Below are 18,569 nucleotides of genomic sequence, written 5' to 3'. Positions count from 1 at the left end.
TATCAGCCAGAGTTCTTCAATCAGATGAGAACCCTCCATATGAACAGAATGACAGAACCACAGTGAAGACTGACACTTAGGCCCCATGCACACGACTGTATTTTTCATCAGTAATTACGGATCCATTCATTTCTATTGCCCGCGGACGCCTTTCCGTATTTTTACTGATGGGGGTCTGTGCATCCGTATACCGTTCATATTTATGGAAGCGTTGCTAGGCAACATGCTGATGACATCATTTGCATCCGCCCTATTTTTACAGATTCATATATACGGATGAAATACTGATGTCTGCTGATCCGGATTTACGGACACTATTTCGTAAATATTCACCCCCCCCCTGTACTCTGCCCTCCTGGCGATCAGACTTATGTCACGTGTTTATTACACTGGACCGGTCATAGTACGAGGTATTATTGATTTTTAGGGACAGCGATGACCCTTCCCCCAGCGCCGAGCAGCGAGGACGATGCACTGATAATAGAAAGATACAGAAAATGCTGATAATCTGGCACATTATTCAATATTCTGGACTACTGGATGATTCGTTGTCACTGTGGATCTAACACCTCATAACAGACGCTGACCCCTCCAATCCACATCTAGGGGGTGTCACTACTCTCCAGATATAAGTGATATGTTACAGGAGTGATGTCACTACTCTCCAGATATAAGTGATATATTACAGGAGTGATGTCACTACTCTCCAGATATAAGTGATATGTTACAGGAGTGATGTCACTACTCTCCAGATATAAGTGATATGTTACAGGAGTGATGTCACTACTCTCCAGATATAAGTGATATGTTACAGGAGTGATGTCACTACTCTCCAGATATAAATGATATTACAGGAGTGATGTCACTACTCTCCAGATATAAGTGATGTTACAGGAGTGATGTCACTACTCTCCAGATATAAGTGATATGTTACAGGAGTGATGTCACTGCTCTCCAGATATAAGTGATATGTTACAGGAGTGATGTCACTATTCTCCAGATATAAGTGATATGTTACAGGAGTGATGTCACTACTCTCCAGATATAAGTGATATTACAGGAGTGATGTCACTACTCCAGATATAAGTGATATTACAGGAGTGATGTCACTATTCTCCAGATATAAGTGATATGTTACAGGAGTGATGTCACTACTCTCCAGATATAAGTGATATGTTACAGGAGTGATGTCACTACTCTCCAGATATAAGTGATATTACAGGAGTGATGTCACTACTCCAGATATAAGTGATATGTTACAGGAGTGATGTCACTACTCTCTAGATATAAGTGATATGTTACAGGAGTGATGTCACTATTCTCCAGATATAAGTGATATATTACAGGAGTGATGTCACTATTCTCCAGATATAAGTGATATGTTACAGGAGTGATGTCACTACTCTCCAGATATAAGTGATATTACAGGAGTGATGTCACTACTCTCCAGATATAAGTGATATGTTACAGGAGTGATGTCACTACTCTCCAGATATAAGTGATATGTTACAGGAGTGATGTCATTATTCTCCAGATATAAGTGATATATTACAGGAGTGATGTCACTACTCTCCAGATATAAGTGATATGTTACAGGAGTGATGTCACTATTCTCCAGATATATGTGATATATTACAGGAGTGATGTCACTACTCTCCAGATATAAGTGATATGTTACAGGAGTGATGTCACTATTCTCCAGATATAAGTGATATGTTACAGGAGTGATGTCACTACTCTCCAGATATAAGTGATATTACAGGAGTGATGTCACTACTCTCCAGATATAAGTGATATGTTACAGGAGTGATGTCACTACTCTCCAGATATAAGTGATATTACAGGAGTGATGTCACTACTCTCCAGATATAAGTGATATTACAGGAGTGATGTCACTATTCTCCAGATATATGTGATATATTACAGGAGTGATGTCACTACTCTCCAGATATAAGTGATATGTTACAGGAGTGATGTCACTACTCTCCAGATATAAGTGATATGTTACAGGAGTGATGTCACTACTCTCCAGATATAAGTGATATTACAGGAGTGATGTCACTACTCTCCAGATATAAGTGATATGTTACAGGAGTGATGTCACTATTCTCCAGATATAAGTGATATGTTACAGGAGTGATGTCACTACTCTCCAGATATGAGTGATATGTTACAGGAGTGATGTCACTATTCTCCAGATATAAGTGATATGTTACAGGAGTGATGTCACTACTCTCCAGATATAAGTGATATGTTACAGGAGTGATGTCACTATTCTCCAGATATAAGTGATATGTTACAGGAGTGATGTCACTGCTCTCCAGATATAAGTGATATGTTACAGGAGTGATGTCACTATTCTCCAGATATAAGTGATATGTTACAGGAGTGATGTCACTACTCCAGATATAAGTGATATGTTACAGGAGTGATGTCACTTCTCTGCAGATATAAGTGATATTACAGGAGTGATGTCACTACTCTCCAGATATAAGTGATATGTTACAGGAGTGATGTCACTACTCTCCAGATATAAGTGATATGTTACAGGAGTGATGTCACTTCTCTGCAGATATAAGTGATATGTTACAGGAGTGATGTCACTACTCTCCAGATATAAGTGATATTACAGGAGTGATGTCACTATTCTCCAGATATAAGTGATATATTACAGGAGTGATGTCACTATTCTCCAGATATAAGTGATATGTTACAGGAGTGATGTCACTTCTCTGCAGATATAAGTGATATTACAGGAGTGATGTCACTACTCTCCAGATATAAGTGATATGTTACAGGAGTGATGTCACTATTCTCCAGATATAGGTGATATGTTACAGGAGTGATGTCACTGCTCTCCAGATATAAGTGATATGTTACAGGAGTGATGTCACTACTCTCCAGATATAAGTGATATGTTACAGGAGTGATGTCACTATTCTCCAGATATAAGTGATATGTTACAGGAGTGATGTCACTACTCTCCAGATATAAGTGATATGTTACAGGAGTGATGTCACTATTCTCCAGATATAAGTGATATGTTACAGGAGTGATGTCACTACTCTCCAGATATAAGTGATGTTACAGGAGTGATGTCACTACTCTCCAGATATAAGTGATATTACAGGAGTGATGTCACTACTCTCCAGATATAAGTGATATGTTACAGGAGTGATGTCACTATTCTCCAAATATAAGTGATATATTACAGGAGTGATGTCACTACTCTCCAGATATAAGTGATATGTTACAGGAGTGATGTCACTACTCTCCAGATATAAGTGATATATTACAGGAGTGATGTCACTACTCTCCAGATATAAGTGATATATTACAGGAGTGATGTCACTACTCTCCAGATATAAGTGATATATTACAGGAGTGATGTCACTACTCTCCAGATATAAGTGATATGTTACAGGAGTGATGTCACTACTCTCCAGATATAAGTGATATGTTACAGGAGTGATGTCACTACTCTCCAGATATAAGTGATGTTACAGGAGTGATGTCACTGCTCTCCAGATATAAGTGATATGTTACAGGAGTGATGTCACTATTCTCCAGATATAAGTGATATGTTACAGGAGTGATGTCACTGCCCTCCAGATATAAGTGATATGTTACAGGAGTGATGTCACTACTCTCCAGATATAAGTGATATGTTACAGGAGTGATGTCACTACTCTCCAGATATAAGTGATATGTTACAGGAGTGATGTCACTACTCTCCAGATATAAGTGATATGTTACAGGAGTGATGTCACTGCTCTCCAGATATAAGTGATATGTTACAGGAGTGATGTCACTACTCTCCAGATATAAGTGATATGTTACAGGTGTGACGTCACTTCTCTGCAGATATAAGTGATATGTTACAGGAGTGATGTCACTATTCTCCAGATATAAGTGATATGTTACAGGAGTGATGTCACTGCTCTCCAGATATAAGTGATATGTTACAGGAGTGATGTCACTACTCTCCAGATATAAGTGATATGTTACAGGAGTGATGTCACTATTCTCCAGATATAAGTGATATGTTACAGGAGTGATGTCACTGCTCTCCAGATATAAGTGATATGTTACAGGAGTGATGTCACTACTCTCCAGATATAAGTGATGTTACAGGAGTGATGTCACTACTCTCCAGATATAAGTGATATTACAGGAGTGATGTCACTACTCTCCAGATATAAGTGATATGTTACAGGAGTGATGTCACTACTCTCCAGATATATGTGATATGTTACAGGAGTGATGTCACTACTCTCCAGATATAAGTGATATGTTACAGGAGTGATGTCACTATTCTCCAGATATAAGTGATATATTACAGGAGTGATGTCACTGCTCTCCAGATATAAGTGATATGTTACAGGAGTGATGTCACTACTCTCCAGATATAAGTGATATGTTACAGGAGTGATGTCACTATTCTCCAGATATAAGTGATATATTACAGGAGTGATGTCACTGCTCTCCAGATATAAGTGATATGTTACAGGAGTGATGTCACTGCTCTCCAAATATAAGTGATATGTTACAGGAGTGATGTCACTGCTCTCCAGATATAAGTGATATTACAGGAGTGATGTCACTATTCTCCAGATATAAGTGATATGTTACAGGAGTGATGTCACTACTCTCCAGATATAAGTGATATTACAGGAGTGATGTCACTATTCTCCAGATATAAGTGATATGTTACAGGAGTGATGTCACTACTCTCCAGATATAAGTGATATGTTACAGGAGTGATGTCACTACTCTCCAGATATAAGTGATATGTTACAGGAGTGATGTCACTACTCTCCAGATATAAGTGATATTACAGGAGTGATGTCACTGCTCTCCAGATATAAGTGATATGTTACAGGAGTGATGTCATTATTCTCCAGATATAAGTGATATGTTACAGGAGTGATGTCACTACTCTCCAGATATAAGTGATATATTACAGGAGTGATGTCACTGCTCTCCAGATATAAGTGATATGTTACAGGAGTGATGTCACTACTCTCTAGATATAAGTGATATTACAGGAGTGACGTCACTACTCTCCGGATATAAGTGATATGTTACAGGAGTGATGTCACTACTCTCCAGATATAAGTGATATTACAGGAGTGATGTCACTACTCTCCAGATATAAGTGATATTACAGGAGTGATGTCACTACTCTCCAGATATAAGTGATATGTTACAGGAGTGATGTCACTGCTCTCCAGATATAAGTGATATGTTACAGGAGTGATGTCACTATTCTCCAGATATAAGTGATATGTTACAGGAGTGATGTCACTGCCCTCCAGATATAAGTGATATGTTACAGGAGTGATGTCACTACTCTCCAGATATAAGTGATATGTTACAGGAGTGATGTCACTACTCTCCAGATATAAGTGATATGTTACAGGAGTGATGTCACTACTCTCCAGATATAAGTGATATGTTACAGGAGCGATGTCACTGCTCTCCAGATATAAGTGATATGTTACAGGAGTGATGTCACTATTCTCCAGATATAAGTGATATGTTACAGGTGTGACGTCACTTCTCTGCAGATATAAGTGATATGTTACAGGAGTGATGTCACTATTCTCCAGATATAAGTGATATATTACAGGAGTGATGTCACTGCCCTCCAGATATAAGTGATATGTTACAGGAGTGATGTCACTACTCTCCAGATATAAGTGATATGTTACAGGAGTGATGTCACTACTCTCCAGATATAAGTGATATGTTACAGGAGTGATGTCACTACTCTCCAGATATAAGTGATATTACAGGAGTGATGTCACTATTCTCCAGATATAAGTGATATGTTACAGGAGTGATGTCACTGCTCTCCAGATATAAGTGATATGTTACAGGAGTGATGTCACTACTCTCCAGATATAAGTGATGTTACAGGAGTGATGTCACTACTCTCCAGATATAAGTGATATTACAGGAGTGATGTCACTACTCTCCAGATATAAGTGATATGTTACAGGATGATGTCACTACTCTCCAGATATATGTGATATGTTACAGGAGTGATGTCACTACTCTCCAGATATAAGTGATATGTTACAGGAGTGATGTCACTATTCTCCAGATATAAGTGATATATTACAGGAGTGATGTCACTGCTCTCCAGATATAAGTGATATGTTACAGGAGTGATGTCACTACTCTCCAGATATAAGTGATATGTTACAGGAGTGATGTCACTATTCTCCAGATATAAGTGATATATTACAGGAGTGATGTCACTGCTCTCCAGATATAAGTGATATGTTACAGGAGTGATGTCACTGCTCTCCAAATATAAGTGATATGTTACAGGAGTGATGTCACTGCTCTCCAGATATAAGTGATATGTTACAGGAGTGATGTCACTACTCTCTAGATATAAGTGATATTACAGGAGTGACGTCACTACTCTCCGGATATAAGTGATATGTTACAGGAGTGATGTCACTACTCTCCAGATATAAGTGATATTACAGGAGTGATGTCACTACTCTCCAGATATAAGTGATATTACAGGAGTGATGTCACTACTCTCCAGATATAAGTGATATGTTACAGGAGTGATGTCACTGCTCTCCAGATATAAGTGATATGTTACAGGAGTGATGTCACTATTCTCCAGATATAAGTGATATGTTACAGGAGTGATGTCACTGCCCTCCAGATATAAGTGATATGTTACAGGAGTGATGTCACTACTCTCCAGATATAAGTGATATGTTACAGGAGTGATGTCACTACTCTCCAGATATAAGTGATATGTTACAGGAGTGATGTCACTACTCTCCAGATATAAGTGATATGTTACAGGAGCGATGTCACTGCTCTCCAGATATAAGTGATATGTTACAGGAGTGATGTCACTATTCTCCAGATATAAGTGATATGTTACAGGTGTGACGTCACTTCTCTGCAGATATAAGTGATATGTTACAGGAGTGATGTCACTATTCTCCAGATATAAGTGATATATTACAGGAGTGATGTCACTGCCCTCCAGATATAAGTGATATGTTACAGGAGTGATGTCACTACTCTCCAGATATAAGTGATATGTTACAGGAGTGATGTCACTACTCTCCAGATATAAGTGATATGTTACAGGAGTGATGTCACTACTCTCCAGATATAAGTGATATTACAGGAGTGATGTCACTATTCTCCAGATATAAGTGATATGTTACAGGAGTGATGTCACTGCTCTCCAGATATAAGTGATATGTTACAGGAGTGATGTCACTACTCTCCAGATATAAGTGATGTTACAGGAGTGATGTCACTACTCTCCAGATATAAGTGATATTACAGGAGTGATGTCACTACTCTCCAGATATAAGTGATATGTTACAGGATGATGTCACTACTCTCCAGATATATGTGATATGTTACAGGAGTGATGTCACTACTCTCCAGATATAAGTGATATGTTACAGGAGTGATGTCACTATTCTCCAGATATAAGTGATATATTACAGGAGTGATGTCACTGCTCTCCAGATATAAGTGATATGTTACAGGAGTGATGTCACTACTCTCCAGATATAAGTGATATGTTACAGGAGTGATGTCACTATTCTCCAGATATAAGTGATATGTTACAGGTGTGACGTCACTTCTCTCCAGATATAAGTGATATGTTACAGGAGTGATGTCACTATTCTCCAGATATAAGTGATATATTACAGGAGTGATGTCACTGCTCTCCAGATATAAGTGATATGTTACAGGAGTGATGTCACTGCTCTCCAAATATAAGTGATATGTTACAGGAGTGATGTCACTGCTCTCCAGATATAAGTGATATGTTACAGGAGTGATGTCACTACTCTCCAGATATAAGTGATATTACAGGAGTGATGTCACTATTCTCCAGATATAAGTGATATGTTACAGGAGTGATGTCACTACTCTCCAGATATAAGTGATATGTTACAGGAGTGATGTCACTACTCTCCAGATATAAGTGATATGTTACAGGAGTGATGTCACTACTCTCCAGATATAAGTGATATTACAGGAGTGATGTCACTGCTCTCCAGATATAAGTGATATGTTACAGGAGTGATGTCATTATTCTCCAGATATAAGTGATATGTTACAGGAGTGATGTCACTACTCTCCAGATATAAGTGATATATTACAGGAGTGATGTCACTGCTCTCCAGATATAAGTGATATGTTACAGGAGTGATGTCACTACTCTCTAGATATAAGTGATATTACAGGAGTGACGTCACTACTCTCCGGATATAAGTGATATGTTACAGGAGTGATGTCACTACTCTCCAGATATAAGTGATATTACAGGAGTGATGTCACTACTCTCCAGATATAAGTGATATTACAGGAGTGATGTCACTACTCTCCAGATATAAGTGATATTACAGGAGTGATGTCACTACTCTCCAGATATAAGTGATATTACAGGAGTGATGTCACTAGTCTCCAGATATAAGTGATATGTTACAGGAGTGATGTCACTACTCTCCAGATATAAGTGATGTTACAGGTGTGACGTCACTTCTCTGCAGACGTTGTGTTTATATGGTTGCCATCACTACTCCTATATATTACCCGCACTTTTTTTTGCTACAGCGCCATATACGGGAACATTTCAGAAGTTTTTTCCCATTTGTAAACTGCCTGAAGAAGGGGCCTCTGTGCTCTGAAAGCCGCATATAGAACTTTTATGGTTAGCCAATAAAGGTATCATACCTATTATACTTTTGTCTTTTTTGACACAAAAGTATTTAACATTTCATTCCTGTTTTCTGGGAACTTTTGCACAAGCCCCGCCTCTTCCTCACTGGCCCGCCCTCCCTCAGCTGCCTCGTTACCAAGCCCCGTCCTTAGCAACTGAGCAGACGCCTAGCAACCGGCGAGGCAGCGGCTGTATACACCCCTTTAACATTGTGCGTCGCTGGGAAATGACGTCACTCGCCTGCCGGCTCCCTCCACCCAGACTCATGCAGAAGCATGTGTCCCTCCCTCCAGTCTGGGCGGCCTGGCTTCCGGTTTCCGGCCTGTGTTGCAGGGGCTGGAGAAGCGGAGGGAGGGAAGGATGGTCCTGATTAAGGAATTGTGAGTTATCGGCGGCCGTGATACCGGGGAGTGATACGGGGGACCCCTCGTTAATGAACGGTTGGGGTGCCTGGGGGAGGGGGTGAAGCTGCTGTCAGCAGAGGGGGCAGTGTAAAGGCTGGTGACAGATGGTGGGGGCCTGTGACAGGAGCTGCCGGGGAGGGAGGGGGTCATTGGAGGCTTTACTCACTCTCAGGTCTCCCAGCTGGTACAGAAGCGCCGGTATTCAGGCTGGTGCATGCTGGGGGTTGTAGTTCTGCACCGCAGGTCATGGGCGCACTCTATGTGGGCGCTATAACAAGCGTGCGGTGACAATCACTCTATAGATGGGGGTTCCATTGACTTTTATGTGGCGTGAGGAATTGCGCAATCTGTCATGTGACATCGCCCGCAGCGACAGGTCATGTGATACGTGGATTATTCTGACTTTCTATCGTCTCTCTTTCAGCCGCGTCTGTCTGCCCATCTCGGTGGAGGAGGTGAGTGCGGCGCCCGGACCCTATAAATGGAGAAATCCTCAGTCATCGCAGTTCTGGAGTCGCCCTCTAAACGGTTTCTATGGCCCTGTTTCTCATATCAACCAATCACGGCGCAGCTTTCATTTCCTGGACTGCTCTGGTAAAATGAAAGCTGCGCTGTGATTGGTTGCTACGAGGACAGTCTCCCTATGCCTAGTTACGCTTTAGTTCATGACCCTTCGGGAGTCCGGGTGACCCTGTGGGAGCTGCAGTGATGGCCCTGCTGTTGTCACCCTTCTGTCCCAGGAGCGGATATAACAGATGACTGAAGAGGCCTTGGCGTTATTGTGACGTTGTTGCGGTGCCCCCCGGCGCCCGTGTTCTGTAACCCGTGTTGTTTGTGCCTCCAGTACCAGGTCGGGCAGCTGTTCTCGGTGGCGGAGGCCAGTAAGGAGAACACGGGGGGAGGAGAAGGAATAGAAGTCCTTAAGAACGAGCCGTATGAGCGGGATGGAGAGAAGGGGCAGTACACCCACAAGATCTACCACTTACAGAGGTGAGGGCGGCCGCTCAGAGACCACCATCCTCTCCCCGAGACCCCCGGACATTACAAAACATCATTCTTGGTTAGGAGGACGCTGGAGGGAAAAGTGGAGCAGTAACCAATAGCAACCAACGTCTGAGGCGGCTTCTCATGGAGGGGAGCAGTTGCCCCTAGCAACCGATGTCCTTCCGTGTGTTCCTCTTTAAAAATGGCCAGCATTTAAAGGGCACGTCCAGTTTGATGAGAAGTTCTGTAACTTCTTTTTAAATTTCTAACCATTTTCAAGATCTCTGCCTGCTGTCAGTGAATGAGTGCATTCTTGTTCACTTGTACAGACCTAATACGTCTCACAGCTGAGGGTTTGTTACAATTGAATCCAATCCTCTTGTGAGCTATACAGTGTGGACTCCAGACTGATGCACCTTACCTGCACTGATACATTGTAACAAACTATCAGCACAGTGGAGAGATTTGTGCTGCTGATGTGTTTAGCTAACAGAGGATTGACTAGACTGGATACAGTTGTAACAAACCCTCAGCTCTGAGAAGTATTCGTTCAGGATGGGCTTTTTAGGCTCTGGATGTAGATCAGAATATAGCCATTCACTGACAGCAAGCATATATGTTGAAAATGGTGAAGATTAGGAACACCGTCTTAGGTTACAGAACGGTTTATTATACAATGATGAGGCTTTATATACAGACTGTACCGGCCCTTTAATGATGATGAGAGGAGTAGTCGTGTATTATATTATATATCATGTTCTTCTCGTCTTGCAGTAAAGTCCCCAGTTTTGTGAAGATGTTGGCCCCGGAGGGATCGCTGGTGTTTCATGAGAAGGCCTGGAACGCGTATCCGTACTGCCGCACCAGTAAGTGGTTATACTGTCTGCCCGGATGTAATAATAATATAATGTAATAATAATGTCTCCTTCTCTCTCCTCCCTCCTCGCTCTTCTCTCCTGGGACTTCAGTTGTCACTGTGAGTATATACAGTCCATCAACATGTTTACACTCTATGTATAATGTCAACCTCCGGCCAAAACTGTAGCCCCTCCCTCTGGTCCCCGTATGCCCCGTCTCCTCCTCCTGGGCGGCTCCTGTGTGCGCGCGCCGTCTCCTCCTCCTGTGTGCGCGCGCCGTCTCCTCCTCCTGTGTGCGCGCGCCGTCTCCTCCTCCTGTGTGCGCGCGCCGTCTCCTCCTCCTGTGTGCGCGCGCCGTCTCCTCCTCCTGTGTGCGCGCGCCGTCTCCTCCTCCTGTGTGCGCGCGCCGTCTCCTCCTCCTGTGTGCGCGCGCCGTCTCCTCCTCCTGTGTGCGCGCGCCGTCTCCTCCTCCTCCTGTGTGCGCGCGCCGTCTCCTCCTCCTCCTGTGTGCGCGCGCGCCGTCTCCTCCTCCTCCTGTGTGCGCGCGCGCCGTCGTCTCCTCCTCCTGTGTGCGCGCGCGCCGTCTCCTCCTCCTCCTGTGTGCGCGCGCGCCGTCTCCTCCTCCTCCTGTGTGCGCGCGCGCCGTCTCCTCCTCCTCCTGTGTGCGCGCGCGCCGTCTCCTCCTCCTCCTCCTGTGTGCGCGCGCGCCGTCTCCTCCTCCTCCTCCTGTGTGCGCGCGCGCCGTCTCCTCCTCCTCCTCCTGTGTGCGCGCGCGCCGTCTCCTCCTCCTCCTCCTGTGTGCGCGCGCGCCGTCTCCTCCTCCTCCTCCTGTGTGCGCGCGCGCCGTCTCCTCCTCCTCCTCCTGTGTGCGCGCGCGCCGTCTCCTCCTCCTCCTCCTGTGTGCGCGCGCGCCGTCTCCTCCTCCTCCTCCTGTGTGCGCGCGCGCCGTCTCCTCCTCCTCCTCCTGTGTGCGCGCGCGCCGTCTCCTCCTCCTCCTCCTGTGTGCGCGCGCGCCGTCTCCTCCTCCTCCTCCTGTGTGCGCGCGCGCCGTCTCCTCCTCCTCCTCCTGTGTGCGCGCGCGCCGTCTCCTCCTCCTCCTCCTGTGTGCGCGCGCGCCGTCTCCTCCTCCTCCTCCTGTGTGCGCGCGCGCCGTCTCCTCCTCCTCCTCCTGTGTGCGCGCGCGCCGTCTCCTCCTCCTCCTCCTGTGTGCGCGCGCGCCGTCTCCTCCTCCTCCTGTGTGCGCGCGCGCCGTCTCCTCCTCCTCCTGTGTGCGCGCGCGCCGTCTCCTCCTCCTCCTGTGTGCGCGCGCGCCGTCTCCTCCTCCTCCTGTGTGTGCGCGCGCGCCGTCTCCTCCTCCTCCTGTGTGTGCGCGCGCGCCGTCTCCTCCTCCTCCTGTGTGTGCGCGCGCCGTCTCCTCCTCCTCCTGTGTGCGCGCGCGCCGTCTCCTCCTCCTCCTGTATACGATATTCTGACAATATCCAGGTTACAGTAGAGGGGGCGCAAATATAATCCAAGATCACCCAGTGATCTGTAAGGTGGGAGGGTACAAAAGCCACATGTCTCCTTGCTGTCAGTGAATGGGAACCTCCAGAGTCTGTAAAACTCTACCCTGACTTAATACTTCTTATAGCTGAGGGTTTGTTACAGTTGTATCCAGTCTAGACAATCCTCTGAGCAATTCAGCAGCACAAATCTGCCCTGTCCTGATCGTTTGTTACAATGTATCAGTCTGGAGTCCAGGCTGTTTAGCTCACAGAGGAATATCTAGACTGGATACAATTGTAACAAACCCTCAGCTGTGACGGGTATTATCCTGGGGATGTAAACAGGAATGCTCTGATTCAGCAACAGCTAGCAGAGATCTTGAAATGGTGAATAAATGAAATGCAAAGTATATTAGGAAGTTATACAGAAGCCGGGTATTAACGCCCGCATGGTCCTGGCCGCACAGTGTTGGGAGTTTCGTTCGTTTCCGGGGGCTGTGCCCGTCACTTCCCCTTTAAGCTGCAGCATTTCCCTCTCTGACCTCCTGTGCGTGAGGAGCTGCTGGGCCAGTAGGTGGCGCTGTTCCATTGGTGTCTATGGGGAATCTTCCGGCTCTGACGCCATGTGGGTGACGATCTGTGGGTGACTTTTTACTACTTCCTGTAAAGTGACGGCCATGAATTGTTTTCCAGAATGAATACATGAAAGACGACTTCTTCATTAAGATCGAGACCTGGCACAAACCTGATTTTGGGAATCTGGAAAATGTGAGTCACTTTCCCGCAATGTAGTAAAATTCTGTTAATCCGGCAGCTATTGGTACGGAAATCCTGCTAATCTGGCATGTGGCTAAAATAGTCCCACCTCAGACTAGCAGAATTCTCCGATAGTCCGGCACCTGACTCCCCTGCCTGCACGTCGTCGGGTCCCTGTGTTTTCCAGCTGTGAAACGTATGGGAACCGTGAACCCGTCAACCCGCGACTTCCGTCCAGAATTCACCCGCGTTTCATCCTCTCCCGCAGGTCCATGGACTCGATGCCGAGACCTGGAAGGAGGTGGAGGTTATACCGATCGACATTGCAGACCGCTCCGATATCTCCGAAGACGTGAGTGTGAACGCGGGCGCTACGGGGACGCGACGAGACTTCCTTACATGGGACTGCACATTTACACGCCTCGGCTTGTTTCTCCACAGGACTATAAACAAGAAGAAGATCCTGCAACCTACAGGTCGGAGAAGACGGGGAGAGGACCCTTAAATAAGGACTGGATGGTAAGACCCTCCTCTGTCATAACCCAGCTCTGCCCATAGGGGGCTCCAGTCCTATATACAACCCCTCCTGTCCTGATGATCGGGGACCCTCCTCTATTATATTGTGCCTCAAATTCACTCCCCCCGTTTAGAAGAGACGTCGAGCAGTGTTCATCCTGGGCTCTCTGGTTCATGAATAGAATGCCAGAACTACAGTTAAGACTGACACTATAGGCAGGACAGCTGGGGGGTCCGTATAACATTATATTTTATGCCACTCAGGGTTTGTAGAAAGTTAACCGGCTTCTTCATTGTAGAAAGAAGTGTTGAACAACCCCTCGTGCCCTCACATGTGTGCCTACAAGCTGGTCACGGTCAAGTTCCGTTGGTGGGGTCTTCAGGGCAGAATGGAGAAATTTATCCACAAGGTAAGATCTCTCGTCATAAAGAAAACGTTACCGAGTTCCCGCTGCGTTGCATTGTGAGAGATGTAGTGACTGTACAATCCCATAATGCACTTCATCAGTAATCCCACTGTAGATCCTTTGCAGACAATGAACCAGCAGGGGGCAGTAGTTGCGGTCTGTTTTTTTATAGCTTGAGAGCTTACAGGAAAGTAGCAGAAGTTTGAATGCAGCTTTGGATGTGACTGGAGGAGTGTAAGGCTTCATTATTAATTGTAGGTCTTTTTTTTTTTTTTTGTCATAGCAAGAGAAACGGCTCTTCACAAACTTCCACCGCCAGCTCTTCTGCTCGCTGGACCGGTGGGTGCACCTGAACATGGACGACATCCGCCGGATGGAAGACGAGACACAGAGGGAGCTGGACGAGGTGAGGGCGCGCGGCCGGTGGGTGGTGGCGCTGCTGAGCGCCTCTTGTTTTTAGGGCTGATGCATCTTCTTATTACCCGGCAGATGAGGCAGAAAGGAACGGTCAGAGGAATGTCTGCCAAAGATGAGTGAAGCGCCGGGGGCCGTGGATTCTGCAGGTAAGAATGTGTTCTGCGTGCAGTACTGGCTGTGACCACAGGGGGTGTTATACCTTGGTAGGCAGAAAAAAAAATCTGTAGAGATCTATAACTGTTCCTTGCATGCTCGTCAATGGCGCCATCTACAGGCAGAATAAGTCATTGCATCTCTGGTTACTTTTAGATCCCGCTCGTACGGAGTCTGGACCACCTTCTCATTGGCTGACCTGCGCAGGGGGCGTGTCTGAGAGCTGTGATGAATGGAGAGGAAGAGCTGCTGACCCCTCCCCCGGCCCGTTCCGTTGATGTCTCGCCTCTTTGGCCCCTCACGAAACTTTTTTTTTTTTTTTTTTTCTGGACTGCCGCCCCCTACTGGCTGTCCATGTTCTTGCAAGGCGATGTTAACCTCTTCACTGCCACTGGACTACATTGCCCTACTGCAGAATAATAGGGCATTAGGATATTCATAGTGAGGCATGACAGCACAGTTAACCCTTCCTTGCTGGATACAGACATTAAGAGGCGGAGAATACCCCGCGCCTCCATTCATGTACAGTTAACGGTTCCTTCACTACCTCTGAAGTTATTACAAGCAGTCAGGCCAAACAGATTTATTATACGGCTACTGGAGCATCTGAAGTCACTGATGCCCAGCAGTGGAGTGGTTAATCTTTTCTCCGTATGGATTGTTCCATTTTGGGGTGGGGGGGTGCTCTGTTCTGCCTCTTCAGGTGCTGTTCAGTAGAAGAGGCCAACGGGGCAGCACTTAAGGGGCCACTTACTGTTCATTCCCTGCAGGGTCCAGAAGTGGAAAGACGTTTTATAGAGAAGGGACCAGAAGGGGCATTCACTGGGGCCGTGGGCGGGGCTGAAACGCCCACTGTGGGATTGGAGGGCGGGGCTTTAGTAACTTTTTTTTTAAGGTATCATGTGACCGCATTTATGGAAATAAAAAGAAAAAAAAAATCCTGAATGATGTCCACGGTCGTCTGTTATTTCTTGTCACCTCGGAGTAACTTATGTAAGATTTGGCTCAGGTCTTGGTTGGCGGGGTCACCTGTCGGAGGGGTATGGGGCGACAGAGCGGATGAGGGTGCTGCCGATTATTCTTAACGGTGAGATGAAGCGGTAAAGCGACCGCAGCCAGAGACAGAACCAGGAACACGCTGTGAATCTACAACAAGACGGGATAAGAGGTTAAAGAGTCCGGAGAATGTCGCTTAATGGGCATGTCAGCCTCTGAACAGCATTTTACTACTTATATACTCCAGAGCTGCACTCACTATTCTGCTGGTGGAGTCACTGTGTACATACATTACTTATCCTGTACTGATCCTGAGTTACATCCTGTATTATACTCCAGAGCTGCACTCACTATTCTGCTGGTGGAGTCACTGTGTACATACATTACTTATCCTGTACTGATCCTGAGTTACATCCTGTATTATACTCCAGAGCTACACTCACTATTCTGCTGGTGGAGTCACTGTGTATATACATTACATTACTTATCCTGTACTGATCCTGAGTTATATCCTGTATTATACTCCAGAGCTGCAGTCACTATTCTGCTTGTGGAGTCACTGTGTACATACATTACATTACTTATCCTGTACTGATCCTGAGTTATATCCTGTATTATACTCCAGAGCTGCACTCACTATTCTGCTGGTGGAGTCACTGTGTACATACATTACTTATCCTGTACTGATCCTGAGTTACATCCTGTATTATACTCCAGAGCTGCACTCACTATTCTGCTGGTAGAGTCACTGTGTACATACATTACATTACTTATCCTGTACTGATCCTGAGTTATATCCTGTATTATACTCCAGAGCTGCAGTCACTATTCTGCTTGTGGAGTCACTGTGTACATACATTACATTACTTATCCTGTACTGATCCTGAGTTATATCCTGTATTATACTCCAGAGCTGCACTCACTATTCTGCTGGTGGAGTCACTGTGTACATACATTACATTACTTATCCTGTACTGATCCTGAGTTACATCCTGTATTATACTCCAGAGCTGCACTCACTATTCTGCTTGTGGAGTCACTGTGTACATACATTACTTATCATGTACTGATCCTGAGTTACATCCTGTATTATACTCCAGAGCTGCACTCACTATTCTGCTGGTGGAGTCACTGTGTACATACATTACTTATCCTGTACTGATCCTGAGTTACATCCTGTATTATACTCCAGAGCTGCACTCACTATTCTGCTGGTGGAGTCACTGTGTACATACATTACATTACATATCCTAGTGAGTGCAGCTCTGGAGTATAATACAGGCTGCCCCTCCAGGTAACAGAATACTTGTTGATCTCCAGTCATACGAGGATCGGGTTAGATAGACCGTCTCTTACCCAAAATGGGTCACTCTCCAGGGGCCCCGTGAACAGCAAGAAGATTGGATATTGGACCAGTGAGAGGATTGAAGAGATGAACGTGTTGATTCCGATCAGAGCGCCAAAATGTGGACTGGGGAACCTGCGTGACAGAACGGACATTGAGACCCACGATTGATTCTCCTTTCATGGAAGAAGTGTCGTCCGGTCATGTCACCCGTTCTTCATACTCACATGCAGAGATAAAGGGTGGAGCTGAGTAAAAACATGGACGTTCTCATAATCACGTGGAGGATAAAGCTGACGACCTTGGGGGCAAAGAGGCGACAAGTCAAAAAACATGTAATAAAAGTTTCCCCTCAGATCATCATTTAAGTGTAATACCAAGCACAGCCAGAAGGGGGAGAGGTAGTGAATGTGTGATGTGCACAGGTAGAGCAGCATGCCATCTGCTGGCTATGAGGTGGTACTGCACCCTACCAGAGGGTGACATTCCAGGCAGCAAATCCCTCATGTATTATCAAAATAATTTACCTGAACGTTCAGGGACGGTATAAGACAACTTATTCCAAAGCAAATGACGACGAGACACCTGAGGGCGTAGATGGCGGACAGTCTCTTAATGCTGCATGCACGTCTGCTAGAATTCCTACAAGACAATCACATAATGAGGTTTAGGCCACAGCCAAATTGTGAGGAGGAGATGGGGTCTTATCAGATAACATGGAAGGACCTCGCTGTGGTCAGTCCGCTATTTCTGGCTCTTTTTCGGATCCGGTGGTTATTGAGTAAGATGGAGATCAGCGGCGCAGTGAACAAGCCGAGCATCTGCAGAGCCCCAAACACCGATGAGTAAAGATCTAGGAAGACAAGACGCCGTGATAAAGACTTTATCTGTTTCCGAGAAAGTTGATGGCCCTAAAGCTAAACCCGTCGATCTATACAGCGATATATGAGCAAGGGACCAATCCCTCCTCTGGGGGGGCAACTCCTGTAAATGCGGCCATATTGGTTGTCACAACAGATATAACTAATAAACCTCAAAATAAAATTGTAAACTGAAGAGGACGATTCCATTTTAACGTTTTTGACTTCCAAAGGGAAATGCCCTATGACAAAACTGACTGGACGGGACGGTTGTCGCGCTCACCCGGCTGATCGGGATCATCCATCTGACTGTGAAGATGTAGGTTGACTGAGGCGACATAGAAGTAGATCCAGGTGAGCAGCGTGGAGTCGGACAACAGGTGGAGCGTGAACGTGGGACTGGTGAGACTTTCCAGCAGAGGCGACGGGGCGGGAACTAGACGAAAGAGAAAGTGAAGAGTCAGCGGATGGTTGTGGTCGGCGCCTGATATGTCGCAAAGTGAATGAACCCAAAAAGAAGCGGGAACCCAGCGTTAAATACGCGGCTCCTCATGGGGTTGTCTTCTGCTGGACCTCAGGGGTTTCTTGTAACAGAACCAGGACCCACTGGAGGTTCTTCCGGTTCTCTGGTCGGCCATATTTGCTGATAAAGATCTTGTCCC

General features: G+C 45.5%; 2 protein-coding genes across 2 annotated transcripts in view; one reads left to right on the top strand and one right to left on the bottom strand.

The window, feature by feature from the left end:
• Window positions 1-8,971: 8,971 nt before the first annotated feature.
• LOC142656021 (phosphatidylinositol transfer protein beta isoform-like) lies at window positions 8,972-15,651 on the top strand. The gene is made up of 12 exons (XM_075830839.1): window positions 8,972-9,108; window positions 9,557-9,587; window positions 9,977-10,122; window positions 10,891-10,982; window positions 11,085-11,092; window positions 13,151-13,225; window positions 13,482-13,565; window positions 13,655-13,732; window positions 14,029-14,139; window positions 14,420-14,542; window positions 14,626-14,699; window positions 14,863-15,651. The coding sequence occupies exons 1-11, from the start codon at window positions 9,089-9,091 to the stop codon at window positions 14,671-14,673; spliced, it is 816 nt and encodes a 271-aa protein (XP_075686954.1). The 5' UTR covers window positions 8,972-9,088; the 3' UTR covers window positions 14,674-14,699; window positions 14,863-15,651.
• The window catches only part of LOC142656691 (large neutral amino acids transporter small subunit 4-like), a 35,688-nt gene continuing 32,539 nt past the window's right edge, over window positions 15,421-18,569 (bottom strand). The window contains exons 7-12 of the mRNA XM_075831616.1: window positions 18,191-18,343; window positions 17,774-17,900; window positions 17,575-17,689; window positions 17,275-17,348; window positions 17,059-17,182; window positions 15,421-15,852 (exon numbers count right to left, since the gene is read on the bottom strand). Coding sequence (XP_075687731.1) covers window positions 15,712-15,852; window positions 17,059-17,182; window positions 17,275-17,348; window positions 17,575-17,689; window positions 17,774-17,900; window positions 18,191-18,343 — 734 coding nt within the window. The 3' untranslated portion in view covers window positions 15,421-15,711. The remainder of the gene's footprint in view (window positions 15,853-17,058; window positions 17,183-17,274; window positions 17,349-17,574; window positions 17,690-17,773; window positions 17,901-18,190; window positions 18,344-18,569) is intronic.

The sequence above is a fragment of the Rhinoderma darwinii genome, chromosome 6 (genome assembly GCF_050947455.1).
Source record: "Rhinoderma darwinii isolate aRhiDar2 chromosome 6, aRhiDar2.hap1, whole genome shotgun sequence".
Lineage (NCBI taxonomy): Eukaryota > Metazoa > Chordata > Amphibia > Anura > Rhinodermatidae > Rhinoderma > Rhinoderma darwinii.
Note: the sequence above shows the minus strand (reverse complement) of the source record. Positions and strands in the feature narration are given on the sequence as shown.

What these genes read in the sequence shown, in the direction of transcription:
- LOC142656021 (XM_075830839.1), top strand. Translation starts at nt 9,089, where the DNA reads ATGGTCCTGATTAAGGAATT. An exon ending in ATTTTGGGAATCTGGAAAAT is followed by an intron (nt 13,226 to 13,481) that starts GTGAGTCACTTT and finishes CCTCTCCCGCAG; the next exon opens with GTCCATGGACTCGATGCCGA. An exon ending in CACAGAGGGAGCTGGACGAG is followed by an intron (nt 14,543 to 14,625) that starts GTGAGGGCGCGC and finishes ATTACCCGGCAG; the next exon opens with ATGAGGCAGAAAGGAACGGT.